Source organism: Pteropus medius, unplaced genomic scaffold, assembly GCF_902729225.1.
Source record: "Pteropus medius unplaced genomic scaffold, Ma_sr-lr_union100, whole genome shotgun sequence".
In the NCBI taxonomy this organism is placed as follows: Eukaryota; Metazoa; Chordata; class Mammalia; order Chiroptera; family Pteropodidae; genus Pteropus; species Pteropus medius.
In genome coordinates this window covers 25,852,146-25,879,066 of record NW_024342467.1, presented here as the reverse complement: position 1 = coordinate 25,879,066, position 26,921 = coordinate 25,852,146, and the positions used below count along the sequence as shown (strand labels likewise).

The 26,921-nt window shown below is 43.5% G+C and overlaps 2 protein-coding genes across 4 annotated transcripts in view; one reads left to right on the top strand and one right to left on the bottom strand.

Moving 5' to 3' along the window:
- The window catches only part of ZPBP (zona pellucida binding protein), a 44,996-nt gene extending 25,631 nt beyond the window's left edge, over positions 1–19,365 (bottom strand). The window contains exons 1-4 of one of the 3 annotated variants that reach the window (XM_039862847.1): positions 19,224–19,365; positions 17,394–17,474; positions 9,383–9,508; positions 4,469–4,618 (exon numbers count right to left, since the gene is read on the bottom strand). In XM_039862847.1, the coding sequence (XP_039718781.1) occupies positions 4,469–4,618; positions 9,383–9,508; positions 17,394–17,474; positions 19,224–19,350 (484 nt within the window). In that variant the 5' untranslated portion in view covers positions 19,351–19,365. The remainder of the gene's footprint in view (positions 1–4,468; positions 4,619–9,382; positions 9,509–17,393; positions 17,475–19,223) is intronic. The other 2 variants (XM_039862845.1, XM_039862846.1) reach the window with 2 other exon arrangements.
- A 769-nt stretch (positions 19,366–20,134) lies between these two features.
- SPMIP7 (sperm microtubule inner protein 7) overlaps positions 20,135–26,921 on the top strand; it is a 31,954-nt gene continuing 25,167 nt past the window's right edge. Inside the window, exons 1-3 of the mRNA XM_039862852.1 lie at positions 20,135–20,146; positions 20,389–20,998; positions 24,474–24,571. Of these exons, the coding sequence (XP_039718786.1) occupies positions 20,135–20,146; positions 20,389–20,998; positions 24,474–24,571 (720 nt within the window). The remainder of the gene's footprint in view (positions 20,147–20,388; positions 20,999–24,473; positions 24,572–26,921) is intronic.

Below are 26,921 nucleotides of genomic sequence, written 5' to 3'. Positions count from 1 at the left end.
CGCAGACCACCCCACCCCCAACTTTGGGGGGGACCCAGTGTATTAAAGAAAAGCAAGAAAAGGAAAGGCAAGGAAAGTATATGAAAGTAAATCAGTGCAGGAAGCATTGAGGAATCTTCTCATATCCCAGCTAGGACAGACAGGGAATATAACTACAACCACTAGAAAGCCGCCGCAGAACAGACGTGATCGCTAAACACTAAGTGTTCTTGAAAAATTAAAAAATACAAAACACGGAAACCTAAAAAATTAACTAACAGATAAAAACAAGTTTAAAAATCTAAGTGTTTGGAGATGTAGCAACGGGCTTCTCACATAGCGGAGGATTCAGCTACAGATGTCTAAGAGCGAAGCAGAGCCAGAGGGCGGCCCGGACACCCAACGTCGCCCGGAGGAGCCCCGGGAGGGGAGGACAGGACAGAGGGGACAGAAAGTAGTTAATCAAGAGACAAACAGAAATATGCTGTAAACACGAACAGAGATTTGTGTCACCTCACCGAAAAGGCCCATTAGTACTAGAAGTAAGTGTCACGTTGAGAGGCCCATCATGCTTTCAGCGACCCTGTGTCGGCATGTGATACATCGACGCACGCGCTGATCATGCACGGACCACGTCGCGATCGGTCCTATCTGAGGCGTGTGATGGGACGAAGCGCCACGGGGAAGCGCCGACCCCGACCAGCCGGAGCCGGCGGAGGGAGCGAGGTGCACGGGAAGGCTGAGGACAGCAAGGCCACCTCTGTTCTCTGTCCCTGGCTGGAACGCCCCTCTTCCTTTCCAGAGATCTGGCATACAACAGGCTACTAACTCAATCGAAGTCTGAATATAAGGCCAAACACCCCCCAAACACCCTCAGAAACTGTTATTGGAAGTGTCTTCTGAAGAGAGCCAGTCACCCCTACGGGAGAGACACACGGAGGGACGGGCCAGCTCGTGAGCGGAAGGGGCCAGCGAGGCGGGTCCCAGGCTGCGGGCAGACAGGCTCTGGACCGGCGCCTCCGACACCCACCCACGGGGCTCTCCCCGTCGAGATCAAACTATTTACCCCGGGCCTGAACCCGGCGCCTCTGGGGTCTGCAACTCGGTGGGCAGAGGGAACCGAAGAGCCTAGCGTCCGCCAGCACCTGGCTCCCTGGGCGGCAGTGGCACAGGGGGTACTGGATTTTCCCTCCTGCAGAAGAGAGGGGGGTCGGTGTGACCTTGTGCAGAAAGGAGAGGGTGTGGCAGGCCTGTCCCTGGATTTCTCCCGTGTCTGCCCCTGCTTTTGCTACTGTGAACCCCTCACTTAGCCATGATGAGCGCCCCAAGTCCTTGTGGCAAATCCCTTGTAGCTACAGCTTACAAACTAAAATCCTCGGATAAAAATCCCAAGCTTTAAAAGATGAAATGAGACCGATAAAACATGACATAAAAGCCCACAGCAGCTGCTCTGGAGGCCTGGTCAGGGGCTCCCCTCACTCTCCCAGAAAGGACTGAGCGCCAGCGATTGTACGGGAGCCTTCCCTCTCCACACGCACAGTCAGGAAACGAACCGTCGAGTACGGTGCAGTGCCGCCACCAAAACGGACACAGGGGTCAACGGAACAGCACCCAAAAGAGCCACGCGCACACGGCCAACTGACTCCCGATGAAGGAGTCAAGGGCATACAGCGACGAAGGACTGTCTCTTCAATACATGGTGGTGGGAAAAATAAACGGCCGCAGGCAAAAGAATGAAAGTGGACCATTATCTTCTACCACACGCAACAATGAACTCCACATGGACTGAAGACGAGCACACAAGACCTTGAACCACAGCTCACCGAAGAAAACATAGGCCTTGACATCACTCTTGGGGATTATTTTTGAATCTGACACCAAAAGCAAAAGCAACAAAAGCAAAAATATACAAGTGATAACGACATTAAATGAAAAAACTCTGCAAAGCAAAGGAAACCATCAACGAAATGAAAAGACACTCTATCAAATGGGAGAAAATATTTGCAAATCGTATCTCTGATAAGGGCTTAATATCCAAAGTATATAAAGAAGTCATACAACTCAAGAGCAAGCAAACAAACAATCCAACCAAGAAATGGGTAGGAAGAAGGAAAAGACTTTTTCCAAAGACACGCACATGGCTGAGCGGTACACGAAAGGTGCTCAACATCCCTAAGCATCAGGAAAACGTGAATCTAAACTACAATGAGCTATGGCCTCACACCTATTAGAATGGCTGTCATCAACAAGACAGGAGATGACAAGTGTAAAGGAGGGTGTGGGGCAAGCACCTCGGAGGGAATGTGGATTGGTACAGCCACTGTGGAAAACAGTACAGGGGTTCCTTAAAAAATTAAAAAGAGTGCTCCCACGTGATCCAGCAATGCCACTTCTGGGCATTTCTCTGCAGAAAACAAAATCATCAACTTGAAAAGTTTTATGCACCCCCATGATCACTGTGGCACTATTTACAACAGACAACATATAGAAACCAGCGAAGTAGCCATTCTTTACCCAGATGAATGGGTAAAGAAATTGTGGCATGCGTGTTTCTGGTACATATATCATGGTTTATATAATGTGGTACATATAATATTCCATAATGAAGTATTATTCAGACATAAAAAGTCCAATTTTTCCATTTGTGACATGGATAGACCTTGAAGACATTACACTAGGTGAATTAAGTCAGACAAAAACAAAATACTATATGATATCTCTTTTATATGGAATCTGAAAAAAAAAAGGTCATACAGAAAACTGACTGGTGGCTGGAGAGGCAGGGGGAGACAGTGGGAGAAATGGGTGAGAGAGGTCAAAAGGCAAAAAAAAATTAATTCTGGATCCGCTCCCTTTGAGGGAAGAAAAAGGATCCCATTAAGATACCGATTTACTTAAATGTCCCACACAGTAATATATGGGAAAATCTGAGTGTGGGAAAATTTGAAACAAATTAAATGAGCAACTGAGGAAAGCTCAAATAAAATCTGAAATACTATGTAGCCATTAGAAAGATTAAAGTGTGTCTTTCTAATGAAATAGAATAAATCACAGGATTTGTTTTAAGCACAAAAATAGGTTTCCAAAAATCAGTTTATTAAATGCGGTTTCCTGCTGCTGGCACTGGTAAGTAGCAGTGTACAGCAGGATGTCACAAAGGATGAGAAGACGCTAGAACCAGAATTCCTAGATGCAACCCCGAACCTCCCCACCTTCCACCTGTGCGGCCGGCAAGTCACTTCCCCAGCCTGTGCCTTGGTGTCTGATCCCTACGAGACAGAACCCAGCGGTGCCCACTGCGCATGTTTATGGTGAGGAACACAAATAAACCACTTCAAACCACGTCTTGTGTAAGTAAGCACTAAATGCGTTTTGTTATTCCAATTACATGTAAAACACAGAATTGCTTGGAACATAATAAAAGCTCAGTAAATCTCGGCTATCACTCTCTCTATTATAAATCAGTATTCATTTTAGGCACTGTTACACTTGTCAGCCTAGGTAAACACACGCTTACAAGTGATTTCAAAGTATATCTGTTACAAACTAGATACATGAAATAACAAAATGGAGAAAACTATGTAACAAAAATAAAGTGGGACTGATTATAAAGTTTAAACAAACTATTTGCTACCATACATAGCAAATTACCACAAATTTAGTGGCATAAAATAACACAACTTAATTATCTTAACAGTTCTGGAAATGAGCCAAAATGAAGGTTACAGGCTGGCACCAACGTGCACCCTTCCGAAGCTCGGGGGGTCCAGTGTCTGCCGCCCCCAGGTTTTAAAGGCCCCCCCGGATTCCTTAGCTCCGTCTTCAGAGAAGATCACTCTCGCCCTCCCTTTCATGGCCACATCTCCTCCTTCTGCCTTTGACCCTCCGGCCGCCCTCTAAGTGTCCTGGGCCCGCCCAGATGGTTCAGGATAATCTCCCCAACTCAGAATCCTCGACCCGACAATACTGGTGAAGTGCCTCAGGCCAGCGCAGCGGGACACGGGCGTCTCTGATGACTGCCACCCGGGCCCGTCAAGGAGACAGGAGCCACGAGCAGCCTCTGTCCAGACCCCTCCGGCCACCCCACTGCCAGGTGGGCTCGCCCAGTCCCAAACCTCACGCATCCAACTGCGTCCAGGAAAGGGCTCCACAGTGGCCTGTCCTGCTTCTGTCAGGCACGATGGTGGTGCCGTCACCGTGATACTCAGGATGTGAAAGCGGTACGGAGCACGGTGCCCCCGTCACGGCCTGAAAATGTGTTCCCAGACCCCGTTTCCGTTTACTTGTGTGTGCACGCACATGCCCTCAAGATAAAAGGTCGCCCTCGCCACCAGCCCCCAACGAAGGGCTTTGTAAAATACAGGCAGGCGGGGGGTTTTCTTTAATTAAAAGAGTAAAACTAACAAAATGTCTTTAAAAGAAACGTTAAAATACTTAGATATTTGAAGACATTGAGAAACATTAAGACGCAGCTCGGCGCCCTTCCTACCGTAAACGACGTATTTCAGTTGGAGATTTTTAACAACTTCTTCCACGGTCGGTTTGTACTCGAGGAAACACGTGTAAACGCCAGTCATGCCCTCCTCGAAGTTCTGGAACACAAGGCTTCCTGTGGACGTTATCTGTGCAGTGCTGTTTTCTAATAAAGGAATAAGATACGGTAATCCATGGCTGAAATTACATGAGATGGAGATAAAACAACAAAATGTTTTCTCAACATAGTAAAACCATCAAAATCTACCTACGGAATCAGTCAAAGGAGTTGGGGGCGTAACTGGTCACTGTATCTGATGTTTGCTGACAGTGGGGGCCAGGCCGACCTTCTCAGGAACAGGAAGAAAACACTCGTCCTTCAGGAAGAATAAGCAAGAGGTACGAGGCCAGCTCTGCAGCTGGAAGAGGGGCTGGGGCACTCGTGAAGGCCACTCCCCGAGATCCAGGGCCACCAGACCTGCGGAGACTAAAGCTTAACGGAACACTAGAAACCGCCCCTCCCTCCCAACTGCCCGTCACAAACACAAGTCTATTAAAACTGCGGCAGAATCAAGCCAGGAGAGCGCAACAAAGAGATGCTCTATGGGGAAATTACAAAAGGAGAAACCAAACCCAAGGAAATATGAGACACTGAAGAGATAGAACTTCTCATGAACCAGCCCACACGTCAGGCCTTTTTCAGGGTATCCAAAGCTTCTAAAAACCCACAGCAACAATCAGTGTCCAAGCCAGATAATTCCTGACCAGATTAACACAAAACTCCTAACACTGAAGGCTTAACAGTATTTTTAAAGTGTTTATCTCAAAGCATGAAAATATTTATCTCAGTAGCTAGATGTCCACTTTAAACAAAAAAATAGGAGGCATACAGAAAGGCAAGAAATGACAAACTTCTAAAATACCAAACAATGCTCAGGGCGAGCCTCTTAAATGACACAGATATCAGAAGTGCCAGATAGTTCATTTAAAACAACTATGATTACTGTGTGAAAGAATTCGTGGCAAATGTAAATACACGAGATTCGATAAGTGAGTTCAGCAGGGGAGACTGAAACTGTAATAATCCAATGGAAATGCTAGAATGCAAAACGAAGCAAAATGAACAAAATTTTTTTAAAAAAACACGGTAACACAAATTAAATATTCCTTCACACAGCTAAAAAATGTACTGATGAACTTGAATGTGTGTCAAAAGAAACTACCCAACCCGAATCACAAAGAGAGAAAACAAAACAAGACAAACAACAACAAGGATCCAAGAGCTGTGGGACAATACCAGACAGTATGACACAGAGTGACAGACACCTCAGAAGGAGAGGAGGGACAGGACGGGGCAGAAGAAACATCTGAAGATACAGTGGCTGAGCATTTTCAAAAATGAATGATAAACACCAAACTATAGATCCAAGAAGCTTAGAGAACACCATAGAGAATAAATACATAATGAAAACAAAAAGGTGCATATAATATTCAAATCACTGGAAATGAAAGGCAAAGAGAAAATCTGGAAGTCAATCAGAAAAAAAAAATGGCACATTGTCTACAGAGGGACAAGGATAAGATTGTATCGAAGTTCTCATTAGAAAGTATTTAAGCAAAAAGAATACAGTGCCATCTTTAGAATGTTGGGGAAAAAATTGCCAATCTAGAATTCTACAACCAGCAAAAGAAAAAGATAAGCAAACTTATCCCAAAGTAAATAGAAGAAAAAAATTAAAAAGATAAAAGCAGAAATCAGTGAAATCGAAAACAGAAAAATACCAGGGAAACATAAATCAAACGAAAAGCTGGTCCTTTGAAAAGACAGATAAAATAGTTAAAAAACCTGTAGTTGGAGTAACCAAAATGAAAAAGAAAAGACACAACCAACATCAGGAGATTCAACAAGTTGGGGAAAAAACTCTAAGATGGACTAATGCCTTGAAACTACTAAACTCACAAAATGGTGAGAAGGGAAAATCCTATTCCTACTTCATGTCGATTTTATCTGTGATCGTTGAAGCCAGATTTCAAAGGCACATGACTTCAGGAAAGTAAGTGTCTTATTCTCTCAATGCCTGTTTCCCACATATAAAATGGAGAAGACGGCTGCACTTACTGCAAACGGTTGTTGTAAAAATTAAATTAGTACGTTAAATTGCTTAGAACTGTATCTGACAAATATTACATACATATCTTTATGAAATTCAAAACAAAAATAAAATATAATCTTGCAAAGTACATACATACATATTTATACACATACATGTATTTGAGTGCATGCATTTATACATGCTGAATGCATTTAAAAAAGCTAGGAAATAATATTGTAAGAGTTCAGGGTAGTGTTTACTTGCCAGAGGGGTTGGGAGAGGAAGAATAGGATTTTTAAACCGCTCAGTAAGAGGGTCAAGTCTTAGTAACAGTACATCTCATCCTGCATGGCAGGTTCAAGGATATTTTTTATTGTGCTCCATCACTTGCATGTATTCTGTATACATCTGTATATATCAGATGCTTCATAATAAAAATATTAAGGTAGAGTAAAATATCCATGATTTCATTTAAAAATGTGGTAAAGGTACACTTACAGGGTTAAGGCCAACACGCGTGTGTATGTGTGCTAGTGTAAACATGTGCGAACACTCAGCAAAGTGGGAAAGCTCACACCAAAAAGAGTTAATTCATCAGAAAGGTGTCAGGATTGGAAGAATAGGTACAGAACTTCTTGAAATAAATGCATTGCCTTTGTAAATAAAAAAGTAGTGAGGGAGAGAGAGAGACAGAGAGAGAGAGGGAGGGAGGGTGGGGGAGAGAGGAAACAGGTAGGGAGAGGGGAGGAGAGGGCCAGACCAAATCTCAGACGTGTCCCCACTCTCTAGGATCCATCTAAACAACTCTGAAGACCTCTCTCCAAATGAATGTGCACGTGATTACAGAATCGCGGGATTTCGGTTTTAGGGCAACTACCTTTGGAGTACTCATAAAGATAACCACCGCATAGTTGAGAATCCAAAAAGGCTGTTTTTCAAGCTTTAAGAAAATCAGACATTCTCCAGTTACTTCTGAAATAATAGTAATTGATTGCATTCAAAACTAAAATATAATCATGTCAGAATATCAAAATTTCCTGAGAATATTTTTTATAAATATAAAAATATAGTTCTATGATCTTATCCTTGCCCGGAAATAACTCCATTTCCAAACCCGCTTTCCACTCTCAGAGTGAACACAATACAACAGGGCTCCTGGCGAGAGGCATCGAGACTCAACTGTAAACGACACTTTGCGATTTAAACTGCAAGACGTGCCATGACGTCTTCGAGGAAAAAAAAGGTTCAGATTATAACCTGCACATCAGTGGAGCAAAAAATTACAATAGAACAATTCGATACCTCAACGCTTCTACTTCTGAACTCAGTTTCGATATAAAATGTAAAACATTTAATACACGTGTTGGCATTACACTGTGCTACACCGCCAGAGCGCGGAAGGAATTAAATCTGGTTAGACTTCCGGCGTCGGGGGCGCTTCCGCCCGTCCGTTTCCTCAGGCTCCCTCCGCGGCCACGGCGGCCACGGCGGCCACGACTGCCCCACACGCCCCCGCCACAGCCGAACGAACCAGAAGGGCCACCACGTCAGCGACCAGGGGAGCCACTTCAAACCCTGAGCTATTCTAGAATCAACGTAAACATGATACACAGTGAGGCACAGCCGAGATCATTCAACTATAAAAGCAGGAACTAAAACATATTACAAGATAAAGAGTTCCCGCGAATGTTTCTTCAGCAAGTCCTTGTACGAATATATCGCTTTCCTCTCTATTCAAGAAGAGAAAATAAACCTGTAGATTTCCATCGACAGGCACTATCTCAAAATACCAACAGGGTTAAAAAAGAAAGGAAGGAATCATGGCGAATATGATTAAACGCTTCACTGAACAGACCTTTAAAATGAAAATTCACTCATCTGAACTTTTCAGCGAGGCTGAAAACCAAACAGCTAAGCTAATCTATATTTCTTAAACTACACTGCAAAAACAAATCGGCTTTTAGCAAATGAAAAATTAAGGGTAAAAACAAGATTTGCATTTCAAAATAACAAAATAAGAATCTGAATGGAGAAAATGTTGATCCCATCCGTCACACCAACAGTAATGGCTGTGTAGAAAGTACCTTTGTGAGAATAAGATCTGGTTTTCTCAAAAGTGTGAAAAGGTAAGGCTGCCACTCAGCCGCGTGGCCAGTCCACCTTCTCGGGACAGCTACCCAAGGGCTACGGTCCCCTTTTTCACCACAGAATCAATAATATACGAAAAGACAGCCACTGTCAAACCACGCGGTATATTTAAAAGCAGCTTTTTCATACTAAAAGATTTAATGTTAAATTTAGTCATTTTTTTCCCCCCAAACTGATAATAATATTTAAGTTAAATTCAAATGCAATCCATATTGCCAGGATTTGGGTTGGAAAGAAATATATTTAAAAAATATAAAATTATAACTACTGATAAAGTCACAAATTGTCCCTATGTGGGGCTGCAGAAAACAAACAGAACCGTATTTGTAAGTCTATCGTTTAAAGTGCTCATTTGTATTTTTAACAAAAATCAGAATCATATTTTCTCATATATGCTTTACTAACAAAAGCCTGACTGAAGTGACCAAAATGATTTTACCAACTCTAAAGGAAAGTAACTCCTTTTGGAAGCCAGATGCTGAAAGAACGCCCCACACAGTCCCGTCACCGGGTACGTCGCTACTTCAATTAAGATCTGTGGGAACTGTAGACTACGGCCCCGAAAGGAAATGGCAAGGGACAGACGGAAGGAAACGGATGGACGGAGGTGGCACGCAATGCTCTTCCTGTGCTTAGGACATTTCAGATATATCTGTCATTTAATTATGATTATTGAAGCAAAAACCTACCTGAAACAATTTTTCCTTTGGGCCCATGCCACTGGAATGACGGGTCTATCAGCTCTGAATTTCGCAGTCGTTGGGTGACACATAATACGTGCGGACTCTTGTGATGGAGCATAACGTACACTTTCACTGAAAATACAATGTTAAAATGTTCCAATAATATTTTATGTGTTTTCGGGTCTATGATGCCTTAAATTATTGCAGTTTGGATTATGTGTTTTCATGTTTTCTTTGGATTATTGCTATTTCTTGATAAGAACTAAATTTCATTACATTCCACATAACATTCAAAAATAAACACATATATTTTATTTGTGTGTACATCTCAAACTGAGCATAATACATTAGTCTTTTTTATTCAGAGTTCACATATACTAATTTATTTTATTCTCGGAATATTTTAATTACAAAACATTAAGATAATGCTTTATCTGTATTTAATCTTTTTTGCAAAGACACCACACCTAAAAGGAAATGATAAATTTGTTTAAAGAAATAATACATGATTCACAATGATGTAACACAATGCACTGAATTTAAAAAATCATGTGATTAAAAAAATCAACGCATATGTACTGATTTTAATTATTATTATTCCCACTTTGCTTTATGGATCCTCATCATTAAACAAACCAAAATCCTGTTCTTTAGGAGATCTACGAGGAACCCAGCCCAGACTCGACCGTTCTGAGCTTTCCGCTAAGAACGCTTTTAGCCAAGGTTCCGACAGCTCCTTAGCGACTCCATTCCAACTCTTTGCTGCTTCACATGCAAGGATTTTCGTGACCCACTAAAATAAACATTGCTGAGAGTCAAATTCCTCTTAACGCTAGTGGACCGTGACGCTTCGCCACACGGCATGACGTGGGCCAGCGCGGCTTTCGACAGATTTCCTTCCTTGGTGAAGGGGTACCCTCTGTCCAAGGTCATCTGTTTTTATCAGAAATTGCTGTTGAATTTTAACGAATGTTTTTTTCTGCAATGACTGAGATGATCATTTGTTTTTCTCTTCTCGAATACTGTAATGGAACGTTCGATATTACTAGATTGCTTTCTGAACATTCTCATTGATCGTGCTTTTAAACGCCGCTGAATTCAGTCTGCAAATTATTTTCTCAGGATACCTCACCCATGTCACATCTCTCTCTCTCTCTCTCTCTCTCTCACACACACACGCACACACACACACACACGCACACGAGGCGCGTGACTGCCTTGTTCTAGCCTCTGTCCTTTCCAACACCAGAATCAAAGCTGCCACTCAGCATTCAGCACTATCGAGGCAGGCCTGAGGCCACGAGCGCGCGTGAAACGAGCTGGGCGATTCCTTCTGTAAATTTTCTCTGATAAAATGTGTCAAATGTTTTTGTCCTGGAAAAATTCTATAGCCTGGTACTTATTTTGGCAAGGAGGAAGGAAGCGGGAAAACAAAATTTTTAATTACCAATCGGGGGAATTTAACTGATCATTAATTTATGACGTAATATAACAAAATCTGTTTTAGAAATTTATATTTTACTATTTGTTTCAAGTTTATAAATATAAAATTATCTAAAATACTAAGTTCCTGTATTTATATTTTACCATCTTTATTCGAAACACATTCTGCTTGCATTCTTCTCTCGTAGAACATTTACCTAAAGTTCCTCTACTGAATGCTCCAAAGGTGGCTTTAGGACCCATGCGACCCGCTCCCCTTTGGTCTCTCTCATTCTCCGCCTGTATCTCTTCCCTGTCACCCTCAGGGTAAATTGCTCGTCTTTTGTCCTAACCCCTCTCCCAGCTGGGTGTATAAACTGCCACCCCTGCGCATGACACACGGGCCTCCTCTCCACGATGTCCTTCGTGCCCATCCCACGGCTCCTCTTTTCCTAGTCTTCGCCCTGACCGTGTGACCGTGTGACCGCGCCAAGTTACTCGCGCCCCTGCCACTCGCCACCCTGCCAAGGTCCAAGTGTCCCGCGGCTTAGAAACCCAGCACAAGTAACTCCTAAGCGCCAACAATTCCCGTTCGATCCCATGAAACACAGGCAAAGTTAACATCTGAGACAGAAAAGGCATGACCGATTTGACATCTCGAAGAAGGTATTTCCGACAAAAATAACAAATAACAGACGTGTAAGTGGACTATAAATAACGTGAAAGTGTCTCCTGTGGAACATCAGAAAAACGACGGGCAGAGGTAACCCGACTCCCAGTTTCGCAAATCTGAAAAACTCGGCACCACCGTGAGCTGGCGAGGACGCGGGTCACGCTCCGCCGGTGGCAGTGGCAACGGCGCAGCCGCTGCGAGGGGCAGGTCTGCTGGGATCGCGGTCGCTCGGGTCCTAGGGTGATGAACGTCTCGTCCTGGGTACGAGGGAGCCAGAACACCGCCCAACGAGCACAAGACGACATTCCCAAAACGGTACTCACCATGCGTGTCCCCCAAACGGGAACGAGTTAAAAATGCAACAGGAATGTAAACAAATGATTACTGAATCGACGGATCCATGAGCGGATAAAAATAAAAGATGAACTGAACAGAAAAGAATAAGTAATAAGCGAGTAAGTTAGAGAAGGTAACGATAGGGAAACGGCTAACGCGAACACGTGCCGGAGCCTCGCACGACAGAAGACACGGGACACGTTCCAGGCGAGAAAAACAAGGCAGTCGGCATTTCGTGGAGGCTTAACTAGCAAAATAGCCTGTAACAGTGTAGTTCCAGATAGGAGAAATACATGCTAAACTGAAATGTGAACCCGTTTTAAGAATAAGTGTAATCATACTCAATAAAAGAAAGTGGTAATAAAAGGAAATTAGCTTTATATAACTATTTTATAATTTGGGTTTCAGAGTTGTAGTTTTAAAACAAAAGCTGTAAATAAACGTTGCGATATCAGTGAAAACGGAAGAGTAAGGATCTCCAAAAATTATCTCCTTCTCAAAGGTAATGAGAAAAGTGGCAGAAATTGCCAGAATCAACATTTTCAGAACTCCAGAAATTAGTCAGACGTGCAGCAACCCAGGAAAAACGTATTCAAGAAAACCAACTGAATCTCCATGTGACAGGTTTCGTTAGGCCTCTCCCCGAGCTCGTGTGGCTAAGTCTAATCCCCAGGGCCTCAGACTGTAAGCTTCCGCGGAGACAGAGTCTGTACAGAAGTCATCGAGCTCGATGACACAGGGTGGGCCCGAAGCCAATACGCCTGGAGTCCTTACTAAAGCGGGGCATTTAGACACACAGACAAACACAGAGGGAAAATGACGTCAAGAGACATTGGGAGCAGATGGCTAAGTACAAGCCAAGGACAGAAAACTGGGACACGTCCTCCCCTCCCAGCCCTCAGAAGGACCCGCGCCAACTCCCGCCTGGGCTCTCGCCTCCAGGACCGAGACAATCGATGTCTGTCGTTTAACCCACACATCCTGTGGGGCTCTGTGACAGCAGCCCTGGCAGAGAGCTTGTGGCATTCTAAGGTGCCCTACGCTCACTTCCTTCCAGCTCTTCAACAGCCTTGAAAAGCGACGCTCTACAATCACCATGACAACCAGCACCCTGGCAGCCACAAAGTGGACAAATGGGTTAGGCCATCTTCAATGTCTCTTTCCCAGAGAACTGTCATTACTTGACATTTCTGACAGGTTCCTAAAAGATGTTACCTTACCTGACCTAAGTTGGAGTGCACCCACTGTGGAAAGCTCTTTCTCCAAAGGTATTCGTCAAAAACGACAGAAGCTGTCATTTCACTTCGTCAGGGCCTGATGCGGTGACTGACCGTTGGAATAAACACATGCTAGCCAAAAACCTTAAGAGGAAAAGCTGGGAATGACAGGCCCTTAGGAACTTTGAAAAGTTCTGACCTATCCCTGGGAAAATAGAAGGCCACAGGCCTGTACAGGGCAGGGCGCATGCCCCAAACTGGGGTGCTCACTGAAGACCGGGAGGACTTAAGCGCTCTCCTCTGGCTGAAACGGAGGCTCTGTACAGCGGGAAGGGAATGATAAGGCGGAACTGTCAACTGCCTGGCTAAATGCTTAAGGTAGGCCCCAAGAAACACACACAGACCCTCGGCAAAGAATAGACTAACTGGCTGCAGGTGTTTAATGAAACCTCTACCCTATCATTAGCCTAACCAAGTGAACTGAGCAAAGTCACTGAACAAAGAAATAATCACAACAAACAGCAACACCAATACCTGGGAAGGGGGAAGAATCTGGTTTCCAGAGTTGCTACGTTATATTACTAAAAAGGTCCAGTTTTCAACCAAAAATATGAGACATGGAAAAAACAAGAAAGTAGAGTCATAGACAGGAAAACAAGAAAGCAACCAATATAAACTGTCCCTGAGGAAGTCCAAATTTTGGATTTACTGTTCAAAGTTTTAAATTAGTTACTTTAAATATGATCAAAGTACTAAAGAAAAGTATGAACATAATGTCTCTCCAAATCGTGACTATCAACAAAAAGACAGACATTATATTTTAAAAAAACAAAAAGAAATTCTAGATTAAAAAGTACAACCAAATTGGAAATCTCACAATAAGGAATCAACACCAATTCTGGGCAATCGATTTTGGATTATCCAATCTAACAAACAGGAAAAAAAAACAGAATAAAGATAAATGAACAGTACTCACAGACCAATGGGAAACCATCAAGCATGCCATACATACATTATGAAAATCCCATTAAAAACTGGAAAGGGGACAGAAAGAGTATTTGAAGAAACAATTGCAAAAACTTCCCAAAACTGATGAAAAAAATAAATAAAAAACATGAATCTACTCATCAAAGACACTTAAACTCAAACTAGGATGAATTCAAAGACATCCACACCAAGATACGTCATAATTAATTATAAAAATTCAAAACAAAGGCAAGATTTGAAAGCAGCAAGAGATAAGCAACTCGTTACATACACATGACCCTCAATAAAACTGGTAGCTTCTTTCTCAGCTGAAACCATAATGAAAAAGAAAGTCTGAACAGATCTAAAGCAAGTAAGGAGATTGTAGTAGAATCAAAAAACTTCCCACAAAGAAAAGTCCAGCCCCTGATAAATCCACCGTGAATTTTACCAAACAAGTAAAGCAGAATTAACGACAGTTCACAAACTCTTCCAAAAACTACAAGAGGCCGTAACACATCCCAATTTGTTTTATGAAGATGCTGTTATCCTAGGATTAAAATCAGACAAAAGACAACCCAAGAAAACTACAAATTCATCTTATGAATATGGTCATAAAATCCTTAAAATACTAGCAACCAAATCCAGCAGCATGGAAAAGAATTATACATCACAATCAACTGCTATTTACCCCAGGAATGCAAGGCTAGTTCGAAACATAAAAACCAATAAATGTAATGCCGTATCATATCAACAAAGGACAAAAACCACATGATCGTCTTAATACATGTAAAAAAAGTATCTGACAAAATCCTTTCACACCCTTTCACAATAAAAGCAGTCAACAAATTAGGAGAGAAGGAAACTCCCCCAGTCTGATAAAAGGCATCTACAAAAAACTCACAGCTCACGTTATACTTAACAGAGAAGGACTCAAGCCTTTCCCTCCTCCTGAGAGCAGGATAAAGATATGTGCTGTCACCAATACTAGATGGAGCAAATGGCGAGAAAAGAAAAGCATCCGAGTTGGGAAGGAATAAATCTACCTTTATTTGCAAATGACATGATGCTATATATAAAAAATTCTAAGGAATAATCCCTCCCTACACACTAAAAAAATAGAGCTAATAAAAAATTTGGCAAGGTGGCAAGGTGACAGGATACATATTAATTTGCAAAACTCAACTGTATTTACATACAATAGAAATAAGCACTCCAAAACTAAATTGAGAAAACCATTTCATTTATGATAGCATCAGAAAAAATAAACGATTTAGGAAAAAATTAATAAAAGAATTGCAAGACCTGTACACTGACCACTGCAGAACATCACTGAGAGAAATTAAAGAAAACCTAAATAAATAGAAAGACACTTCATGTTCATGAATTAGAAGACTTAATATTAAGGTGGTAATAATCTCAGAATTGATCTACAGATTCAATGCGATCTCTACTAAAATCCCAGGGCTTTTTTTGAGTGTGTGCCTAAGCTGACAAGCTAATTCTAAAATTGACATGAAATTGTAAGGGACCCAGAATAGTCAAAACAATCTTTAAAAATAACAAAATGTAAGAGCCCACCCTTAGTGATTTCAAAACTTACTATAAAGCGACAGCAATTGAGATAGTGTGGTACTGGCCTAAAGACACCCAGATCAATGGAAAAGAATTTAGAGTCCAAAAGAAAAATACATCTAAGGTAAACTGCTTTTCAACAAGAGCACCAAGAAATTTCAATAGAGCAAGAAAAGTCTCTTGAAGAAATGGTGTTGGAACAACTGAATAGCCACATGTAAAAAAAAAAAGAAGTGTGATCCCTACCTCACGCCATATGCCTAAATTAATCCGAAATACATAAAGACCTAATTACAAGAGCTAAAACTATAAAATGCTTATTAAAACACAGGATTTAAACTTTGTGACCGTTGATTATGCAATCGCTTCTAAGATGTGACACCTAAAGCACCAGTGCCAAATTAAAATTAGAAATTAGATTTTGTCAAAGTTGAAAATGTGCTTTAAGGACACTTTAAAAAATAAAAACACAATCTACAGAATAGGAGAAAATATTTGCAGGTCAAATATCTGATAAGAGTCTAGTATCCAGAATGTATTTTTAAAAAACTTCCAATTCAGTAATAAAAATGCTAGCGCAATTAAAAAACAGGTAAAGGACTTGAATAGGCATTTCTACAAAGAAGGTTTCCAAATGACCAATAAACACATGAGAAGAGGTTCAACGTCACTGGTCACTAGGAAAATGCAAATCAAAACTAGTGAGAATCCACTTCCCATGAGAATGACTACAATAAATAAACGGACAATCACATGTTGACAAGCATATTGAGAAATTTAAATCTTTACACACTGCTGATGTGAGAGTAAAATAGTGATGGTTCTTTGAAAAATAAACATAGTTACTATCTGTCCTAGCAATTTTACACACACACACACACACACACACACACACACGCCCTCTTACACCTAAGAGAATTGAAAACATTTGTTCACAGACAAACAGTTAACGAGCCAATTCTAGAATTGGTATGAAACTGCAAGGGACCCAGAAACTTGTCCGTGAATGTTCACAACGGCGTTATCCACAACAGCCAATCTGTGGAAACTACCCAGATAGCCATCGATTGACTGACACACAAAATGAGGTGTATCCATGCAATGGCACATTACCCAGCCATTAAAAGGAATGAAGCACTGATACACATCCTATGATGTGAATGGATCTCTCAAACATTATTCTAAGGTAAAGAAGCCAGACACAAAATGCCACATGGTGTGTAACTGCGCTACAGGCGAGTTCAGAGAAGAGGTAATGAGTGGTTTCCAGGGGCTGCACAGTGACTGCTTCATGGGTGCTGGCATTTTCTTTTGGAGTGATGAAATGTTAGGAACTTACATAGAGTCGATGGTCACCTCAACTTGTTACTATCCTAAATATACTAATGAACTACTGTATTGTACGCATTGAGAGGAAATTTAAGGCATGTGAATTCATCCCAATAAAAAGCATGCAAAAAAAATTGTACTTGCAATGCCTCGACTACTGCAAAATCTTATGAAATCCAAAATCCTTTATATATAGCTCTCATTTGAGAAGTTTTAGCAAATCTGAACTGCATACATTTAATAACATGTTACATAACAGCAAGCAAACACTCTAGGCAACTTTATGTAATTTTCAGAAATAACTTTTTTGCACACTTAAGTAGTTACAAAATTAGACTTGAATGAATCTATATGGAAACAACTTAATCAATAGTCTTAGAAAGAATGGCTTTAGCAGACTAGGATGACTGGGAAACGTTAGCCTTTTGGGCACGATTGATAAAATTTAAACAAATACAAATTAGTTTCTTAAAATTACTGAAAATCTATATATTAATACCTGGAGAATTTGATGACCCCACTATTTTCAGCGAATCTTGGGTTAAGTAAAAACCTCTTGGTAATCGAATCAAATATCCAACTATCAAAAAGAAAAAGAAATGAGTAACAATCTGTCTCATAAGAAATTACAAGATATTTAATTAGTACAGCATCATAATATATTTAATCTTGGTTTAAGGAGTGAGCCATAAATCAATCTCCCCTGACACCCAGCATCCCTGGTCCAACTCCACTCCCCTTACCTGCTCCAATGAAATTAATCTGTCTTCTGCTTTCCCTAGTATATCTTGCCTCCGGCTTTTCCTTCATTCACCTAGAATCCTCTCTTCATTTGTAAAGCCAAAACCCACCCTCCTTCAAGACCCAGATCTAAAGCCTTTCAAACCTATCCATCCTTATCATTTCTGACCTTCCACAATCCGTCACCAGCACCTGCCTTATGACACCCACCCTACAGTGAGACAGTCCTTTATGCACACCTACAATTCTCATTAGATTACAGCCTCCACTACAAACAGGATCAGCCTTTATGTCAACTTAACAAGAATTAGTACTAAGCACTACATCTTCCACACGGTACCTATTAAATGATTGTTAAATGATTTTTCTGAGATTCTTCAGTCATTGTTTAATGAGCAACTGTGACAGACAGAATACCATGCCAAGAACAAGTGGAAGGAGCAGTATAAAAAATGCAATAAAGCATACACCTAAGTTCACTTCGGTAGGGAGTAAAACGCAAAGGAGATGGTATTCGAAGTCAGAAGACCTGAGTTTAATTCCCAACTGCCGCTTTTTAGCCTTAGGAAAGTCTAGACTCTTGGAGTTTCAATTTTCTCACCAGCAAAATAGGACACTGTATAAACTATAAAATGCTGTGTAGACATCAGTCTTCTCTATTCCAAGCTTACAGGTTAAGCGATTCCCTGCTTATTCTATTTCTTAGCCCCTCAAGTCTGCTCTCGTTGTTGGATCCGAAGAGAGCACACGCCCCCTATCATATCTAGCGGAAGACCATGGGCCGTGACCAAGGACCTGTCTCCTACGGGGGAGTTAAAGGTCACCTGCGCTAGAAGAATGGTCCATACACTCGCCATGCCCAGACTTCAGATCGCGCACCCTTCGCTTCATCTTCCTTTCTCCTCGCCCCGTGCCCACAGCCTTTTTACACTTACATTCTGGGAGTGCTCCGTTTCACACTGGCCCTGCTTTGAAGAATACTTGGCATCCTAAACAAATCTTTTGAGCTTATTATTCAATCCTTGCACTTTATTATCTTAGAGTCTAAAATCTGAACACAAAGTCATGCGGCCAAACCCTTTCTAGTTAAGTGGCAACGGTTCGATCGAATTTTCTGCTTGTTCATCAGCATTTCAAATACACTTTGACAAAGAGACGGACAAGTATTTTGGTTCTCCGGATACAAATGAGCAAACGAACGGCAGCAAAAAGTCAGACTTCCAAATCCCCGCCCTCCGGGTCCTTATAGATAAAACCAACAGAGGAAGCCCGAGCATCGCGGACAGTGACAAACGGGCGGGACCCGCTCGCTCGGAAACACACTCCAGGACCGGGCGCCACACGTCGCGTAAGGCCGGCGAACGAGTCCCGGGCTGATGGCCGACAGCCGGCTGCGCTCGGACACCGAGCCGCGGGCTTTTACGCTCCTCTGACCGCGCGTCGTCCGCCTCCGCGGCCACCTGCTCCCCTGACACAGGCAGGTGCGCGCGCGGCTTCCGGTAAACCGAGCCGCGGCGCCGGGGACACGTGACCCAGAAACCCCACCTAGGAGCCGCGGCCCCGCGGAGCCCCGGCGGCGGCGCCTCACCCGACGGGGGCGCCCGCGCCGCGAAGGCGGACAGCAGCAGGACGACGGCGGCCCGGGAGAGCGGGGAGCCCGCGGCCCGGGCCCGCCGCCTGCCCCGCCGCGCCCGGCCGGGGGCCGAGGCCTCCATCCACACGCCGCCGCCACTGGCCGACCGTAGGCGCAGAAGGTCGTTAGGCGGCGCGCGCCCCCCGCCCGCCGGAAGTTGGCGGGCGGCCGACCGGAAGGGGCGGGAGCAAGGGCGGGCCGCCACTTCCGCTGGGGCGGGGCGGGGCCGGTGGGCGGTGGCGGCGTGGCCGGGCCTCGGCTGGTGGGCCGCCCGCGAGGCAGGCTGGCCGCCCGGTTGAGCGGCCCCTGGACCTTCGGGGCCGCGCCGCCCACCGCCCGCCGCCGACCAGGGACTCGTGGGGAGCATCAGAGACCGAGGAAAATTCTGGAGCAGGACGACCCTTTCCTTGGCGTGCGCGCGCTCCCGGGCCGGGGGAAGGCCTTTTCGTTAGGGGCCGTAGACTGGCCGTCGGCCTGGGGGCCAGCCCTGAACGGCGGGGAGTGGGGTGGCGTGGGGGGCGCGCGCGCGGCCGCAGAGCGTTGCCGGCATCTCCCGGGGCAGCCTGCGCGGGAGATCAGTACAGTGCCCGCCAAGCGGGGTTGGAAAAAGGTCTTCAGCCCCGAGAAGAGGAGGAGACAGCCCTCGGAAAAACTGATTTTCATGCAGACACTCTTCCTGGAGGATCATCTTTTATCGCCAAAACTTAGAAAACTATGTAAAACCACCTAGCGTTTATATAGGCAAACGTGTCCAAGGGAATCGCGTCTGCTTTTCTGCAGCCGGAGGCTTTGCTGAGGTAGAAATAGATCTTATCCAGGTGCTGCAAAGACATTGAAGAATGAAGTTTTCAGCAACTGAAGACAGAATGGCTAACAACGTCAGTAGGAAGAAATGAGCGATCCAACGTGTTAGGGTTCGAGCTGTTGCTAAGCAACAAGGGCTCTATTCTGTTTCGTGCTTTTGTGCCCCAGTCTGTAACGGCCATTGGCTCCCTTTGGTGGAGAAAAGAGACATCTTACAAAGAAGAAGGAAAAAACTACTCTGTCGACTTTAAGAAAGCCAAATCGACATGTTAAATTAACCGATTCTCAACTATTGCAATTTATAAGCATTTCGTAGTTGAAGGAGTCATCGGAAGCACTCGATTTACAGTCATCCAAAGTGCTAAAGGCCATAGATATGGATTCAGAGTCCACACCGGGAAAGATAAGAATCTCGGAGCGGTCTGTTTCAGGAACAAAGGCCATCCGGAATATGGAATACCCACACTACTGTGATCTCTTAAGAAAAATGAACATGCCTTTTGTGAAAGGAATTGAGGACAGACATGACTATGGTAGAATTGAGAAGAAATGCAACTCTACTTTTCTTAAATTTCACCCTTATCCACCTTCCACTGTGCCAGACTATCATTTACACTACCCTTATCCCCCGCCTTCTGGGCCACTTTACCCGTTATTCCCACTTCGTGATGATGTGCCCTTGGCTGACCCCTGCTCAGGGTTTTTGAGCCCCGGTGGCGATGCTGATTTAAAACCTGGCGTTGGCAGGACCATACCAAGCCTGGTGGATTTTAGTGACGTGAAACCTCAACATCGAGTTCCTAGGCCAGACGCAGGATTGCCAAGGACGCTAAAAAGGCAAAACGATGTACCAGAAGAACTAAAGCGAGACAGGAGGTGGAATTCCAGAGCAATACCAGACATTTCCATCAGGGCGAGACTCGGAGGTAAATAAAGGGACACGAGCTTTATAATATTTAAATATTTGAACACGGGAGAAGAGCATGGATATAAGATTTAGTATTTAGCTGTTAATTTAACAAAGTTTTAAAGAACCGAATAAGGAATTCTTATATTTAACTTACAGATTGGAAAGAAAAGTGGTAAGAATGATAAGCCTTTTATAAACCTGTTGGTAAAACAATATTTGGTTTTTTAAAAGTGCATTCATTAGCGTAAGGGATCAACAGAAAGTATATTTCAGACAATTTATCCTAGACATATAAGTAACCTAGTTTTACCTCAAAAATAAATTAAATTGCACTTTGATCATTGTGTAGCATGTCTCTTTATCATTCTCCCTTGAAAAAAATAAAATTGATGGTTATGAAAGAGTTTGTTGCAGGGGCTGAAATGAAATAGGAAAGTAGTCGAAAGTAGATTTAGGGTCTGGTAAGAACAGGAGCGGAGGAGAAGCGGCCCCTGCAGAAATAGCTCCGCCCCCGCCACAGGCACGATCGGTGACCCGCACGGATGGCTGCGCCCCAGGATTTCTCTGCAGGCGCTCCCGGAGCCCCACAGGCCCGGCTCGCAAGCGAGCAGCGCTTCGAAAGAGCTGCGGGGCGCGTTCCTGTGTGGAAGGCGGCCGGGCAGGCAGCGAGCGAGCAGAGAGCACCGCTTTGAGCATGCGCAAAGGAAAAGGCCCAAGTCGCCCCGACCTTCCACGGCTCCGCTCAGCGCCCAGCCTGAGAGCAGAAGCCTGAGCAGACGCGGAGCTCAGCGCCCCCACCGTACGGTGCAGCCGTGGGAGGCTGTGCTTCCTGCCACTCCACGGAGGATGGCCAGAGGCCCTCGAGACCTCGAGACCGGGAAGGGGTAAGGACAAGGTGATAGAAAGGAAAAGCCCCACGACATAACGCTTCCCAGCCCCACCTCCCTCCAGGTCCCCGCTTTTGAGAGAGAGAAGCGTAGGATAAGAAGAGATGTTTTTAAAGGGCACGCCGGTCATGGACATAGCAGGTGGGCTGAGGGGAGGAAATTCCTTGGTTTGGGTTTTCGTATAAATAGCATAAATGAAGTTCAACAACCTAGTTTTAAGAAATAATTATAATCCACTGGAAATACTATCTAGGGAAATTAAGTATCACTAAGAATCGCTGCACTTGTCTCTAAAATCAATATTGTCTAAGGTGCAAAAAATGTTTTAAGTATTTGCATTGAGGGGACCGTTGCTTAGTTCAGGTCCATCTCATACAGTACATGTCACTGATTCTGAACTAATGACTACTTTTCAAATCCGTCAACAAAGGAGCCGATGTTTCATTGCATAATAGCATTCATCATCAATACTTCCTGAACGAAACCAAATTCATCTTTCATGATAGTCCTATTTTACGTAAGTATGGCGTTCTACTTGTCAGCAGGAAACTCCAGCCTCGTGTTGGGCTGTTTTTGTAAATTATTCTAAGAGTAGAATCTCAAAACATTATTCCAACAAATTACAGGTTGAAGAAATAGTTTATGAAAGCTAACTTCTGACTAACGCAGGGTTAACAGACGTTGCACCCACAGTTCAGAACCAAGGATAGAGCTCGTCGAGCCGCTGCCTTGCACTGCCTGGACTCGCACATCACAATAGAGAGGCTGGACAGCGGACTGTCCTGCCTCAGATCCAGGGGAAACACTTTCACTATGACCCAGGACGAGTGGCTACTCTCTGTATGCCTGTGTGTCCTTATTTGTAAAATTCACATGCTAGTAACTTTTCATGAGATAATAGGATCATTTAGTGTAATTCGTGTAAAAATATCTGACACGAGGAGTGAACCAGTGTAGATATAAAGTTAAGCAAAGTCGAGAGTTTTCAATTCTTTTTACTTAAATTGGCAGTAATAGTACATCTCATAAAGTTTTTAAAAAGCAGTGAATCAAGACATGAAATACTTAGCAAAATTCCTGGAAGCTGGCAAAGCATTCAATTAATAGTAGGTATTATTAGCGATCACATTTTCAAAGAGTAATACCAGTAGTTCAAGGATTGGTTTCAATATAGTTTGTCCTAGGCTTTCAATGACTTTGTAGATCCTGGAAATAATCATTAATAATAAATAAGTACTCTCAGTTTTTAGCAAACCTAAATACTCATGATTTCTAATACATTCTAATAAAGAAGGCTATGTTCTCAGAATTAATTATATCAGAGCCCTTTTCAAGGGGCTAGGTCATTGAAGATTAGATTGCTGACTTCTTGCCCAGTTCTGACCTTGTCTAGACATTTAACCGGGTACAGTATTTTTGTTGTTCAGAATTGGCTTGCTTTCTCATATACTAATAAACTATTTTAAACTTATCCTGATTATATTCAAACCCTTTATCGATTGGTCTCTCTGCCTCTCATTGCAATAGATGACACAGTCTTCCTTATCACAAAGAACACAGAGGTTGCCTCATGTGACCATGGTTTTCCCCTTATGGAAACTACCAGTGGTGTGACCGTCATCTTCACCTAGACAGGTCCCCTGTCCACACCAGGTAGTTTGCCCATCTCCCTTTGCAGGGGAAAGCTGACTGAGGCTAAGTCCCAGGCCTTCGTGTCCCGACTGGCTCCCCTCCCTGACCACCTCTCACCGTTCCCTGGCGGCCATCTGACGATGTTGCTGTACCCGACCTCTTGTAATTTCCTATAAAAGTTGTGATGCTGTCGCAGGGCAGGCCTACCACGGCCCACGCTGTTCCCTGCCCGGACTGCCTGTCCTTCCAACACTGCCGCGATGGGGGCCGAGTCCTGCTCATCGTCAGGACCAGGTGTCGTCGTCAGGAGGATGCTCCCAGTTCCGCGCAGTCTGGCTGAGCCAGCCCCCCTCCTCTGCGCCCTCACGGTGCTCACAGCGCAGCTGTTATCACAGTGGCCGCGTGATGTCGCCATTACCTGCTTATGTGTTCGCCTTGCCTAGTCGTTCATGAGCACCTCAAAACCAGGAGCCCTATTTTTCATCTTTCGATATTGACGGCACAGTGCGCATTTGTTGAATGCCGCTTTTATATTGGCCAGATTCTCAGATCTTCCGTAAATACATGAATCGTCTACATAGTAACCAGACTCCTGTGTGTCACCAGTGTCCCCGACACATCTACACATAAATACACAGATTCACAGTACCCAGCAGGTCTCTTCCAATAATGAGTAATAAACAACAAATAATGCTACACTATTATAGTAATCCTAACATGTAAATTCCCAAGCTACTCTGTTCTCACCAATGAGAAAAATTGTTAAAATTTTTAATAATAATAATAATAATAATAATAACAACAACAACAACAGAAAGTGTGAGAGAACTCGCCTGTAAAAAAATTATTAGGTAATGCATTGAAAATTCAATTAACAGCACACATTTTAGCTTTCTAATAAAAAATATTTCTGGCAGTTGAAAAAATCTTTATTGTGTTTTTAACAGCAAGCACGCACATTTTTGTTTTCAGGTTGGACGAGCCCACTGAGAGTTATCCCTTCACAACCTCGTCGCGAAGGACGCTCGATAAATGACACATTCACATTCGATGAGGAAGCATCGTGCGCGGTAAGATTTTCTCACCAGATAGTGTAACACCACGTTTGTGATTAGCTGGTTTCACCGTCTGTGTATTTGATGTTTTGAGCCTCGCGAAATAGCTGCCATTCATGAAATGACGTCTCCTGTGCCAGGCACTGTGCCTTCACCGTCATTGTAAATTGTCCGTCCTCTATGCCATTCCTACAGCTGTGCTGTGGGGGGTGACAGCAGTAGCGGCTGGTAGAGCCCAACCCAGGCCCCCATTACTGGCAAGTGTACCCTCTTCCAGTGGCAGTGAGTGGTGGCCGGTGTGGCGGACAGCCCCCAGCCTGGAGGACTGCGCGCTCCCACACCATCTCCCCAGATATCAGCCGACCGGCTGACTTGAGGGAACAAACTAACGCTGTGCCCAGCTGAGACCACATTCTCACGAGCATCTGCTCCCGTCCTGGCCCGCCCCTCGCCCAGAGCACCCCCACAGTGGCTTACAGGGCAAAAGTCTCAGTTCTGTCTCTGCTCTGGACGGGACAGCGTTGTTACCCCATTTTATTTGAGAAAGCCAAAGCCCAGTTATGGCAAGGAACTGATCTCTGACCTCACGGGTAGGAAACGTAAACTCGAGATTTAAACTTAGATATCCTTCTGAAGTTAAGGTTTGTTATCAGTCACTTCCCTCTGTGAATTTTACAGTCTCTGGACCATAGATGCTTAAATTATTTGAAGACTTCCCAAGGGAAACACAGATATGAAAAGGGTATTTTTTAAATAGCTTCATTGATATATATTTCGCACACCATAAAATTCATTGATTTAAAGTGTTCCATTCATAGTTTTTTAGGGTAATTATAGTATTGTGCTACCATCACGACGATCTAATTTTAGAACATTTTCATCACCCAAAAAGAAACCCATAACCATTTGAAGTATCGATACAGATACTTTTAAAGAATAAGCTTCCGTTTCTGTAACTACCGGACGTACTGCTCCCTGAAACGGACCGGCCTGGGAATCCGCCTGCAGCCGCGTGTCAGGCTGACTTCTCTTCCCGCTTCTGCCTTCACAAGTGCCCTTTCTAATCACCACAAAGGTGGACGGGGCATGCCTCCCACAAATCATCGATTGTGCTGTGGCGCATGAATGTGGGACGGAAAGGCCATTTAGAGTACATGTCACCAGAGCCTCCTTTACCAAGACGCCATCCACCGTGACACGACTTCATGTCTTGCTGCATTTTTCTCTTATAAGAAAATCAGGACAGGAGACGTGGGGGGTAATTTGGCCTGTTTCGAGCTACTCTAAATTCAGATAAAATGTAGAATTCGGTTGCACGGGGAAAGAAACTTTGTGTTTATTAGTTTAACTGATTCCGTTTCCAGTCTCTTTTCAAAGAATGCACTGCTCCCGCAGGCTGCGGCTGCTGCTTGTCAGAGCGAACCAAAGGGAACGGTGTCAGAAATTGCAGGCATTGGCTACGTGCTCGTGTAGCTGTCTCTGTCTTAAATTAGAATTATGAAGCAGGTGCTCGTCATCCAAATGCTTATTAGCATACTTTTTAAAACTTAAAATCAGTTTAGACGTTTTAATGGCAAAATAAATCTGGATATTTTACTACCAGTAGTAGAAGCTAAGTAAGTAACATGGGACAATACTTCCAATGGGAAAACAACCAGATTAATATTTTTTTAAAAAATCAAAGAGCTAACAAGGTAGAAATTATTAGGCCGATGAGCGGATAGGAGCTCGAAAATTTAAGCGCAGCATCTGGGGCCACCATGGCCTTACTATTTTTTTCTATTCTAGAATTGGGAACTAAACTGTGAGTGAACCCTTTTCACACCCTCATAGGCGTAAAACATCAAAAGTCACAATTAGCTTTGAAAACCACCCACTACTCTGGGCAGAATGCCTGAAACCTCATACCTTGGAGGTTTGAGCAGATTGACAGTAGGAGGCACTTGCACAGGCTGCAGCCAGGTTTCATCAAAATAAACGAGAAAACTTTAAGTCTTGGACTGAGCCTCAGGAACTCATGAGACAATGCACCAATCGGAGTCCAATAATAAATACGGAAGGAAAATGCGGCAGAAAATAATATTTAATAGTTACTGAAAATTACCCAAATTTGGTGAAAGATATAAATTTACAGTTTCAAGAGGGTCATTGAAAATTTTTTTTTCAAAAAGCCTAGGCAAATTGCTAAAGACCAAAGATAAAAAGTAAATTTTGAAAGCCGCCAGAGAAACAATCAAACTATCAAATAAGCTATCAAAGGCTTCTTATCAAAAACTATTGAGATAAGAAGACAATGGAGCAATGGAATAACATACATAAGATGCTGATCGAAAAAACTCATCACGCTACATCTAGAAATAAGAAA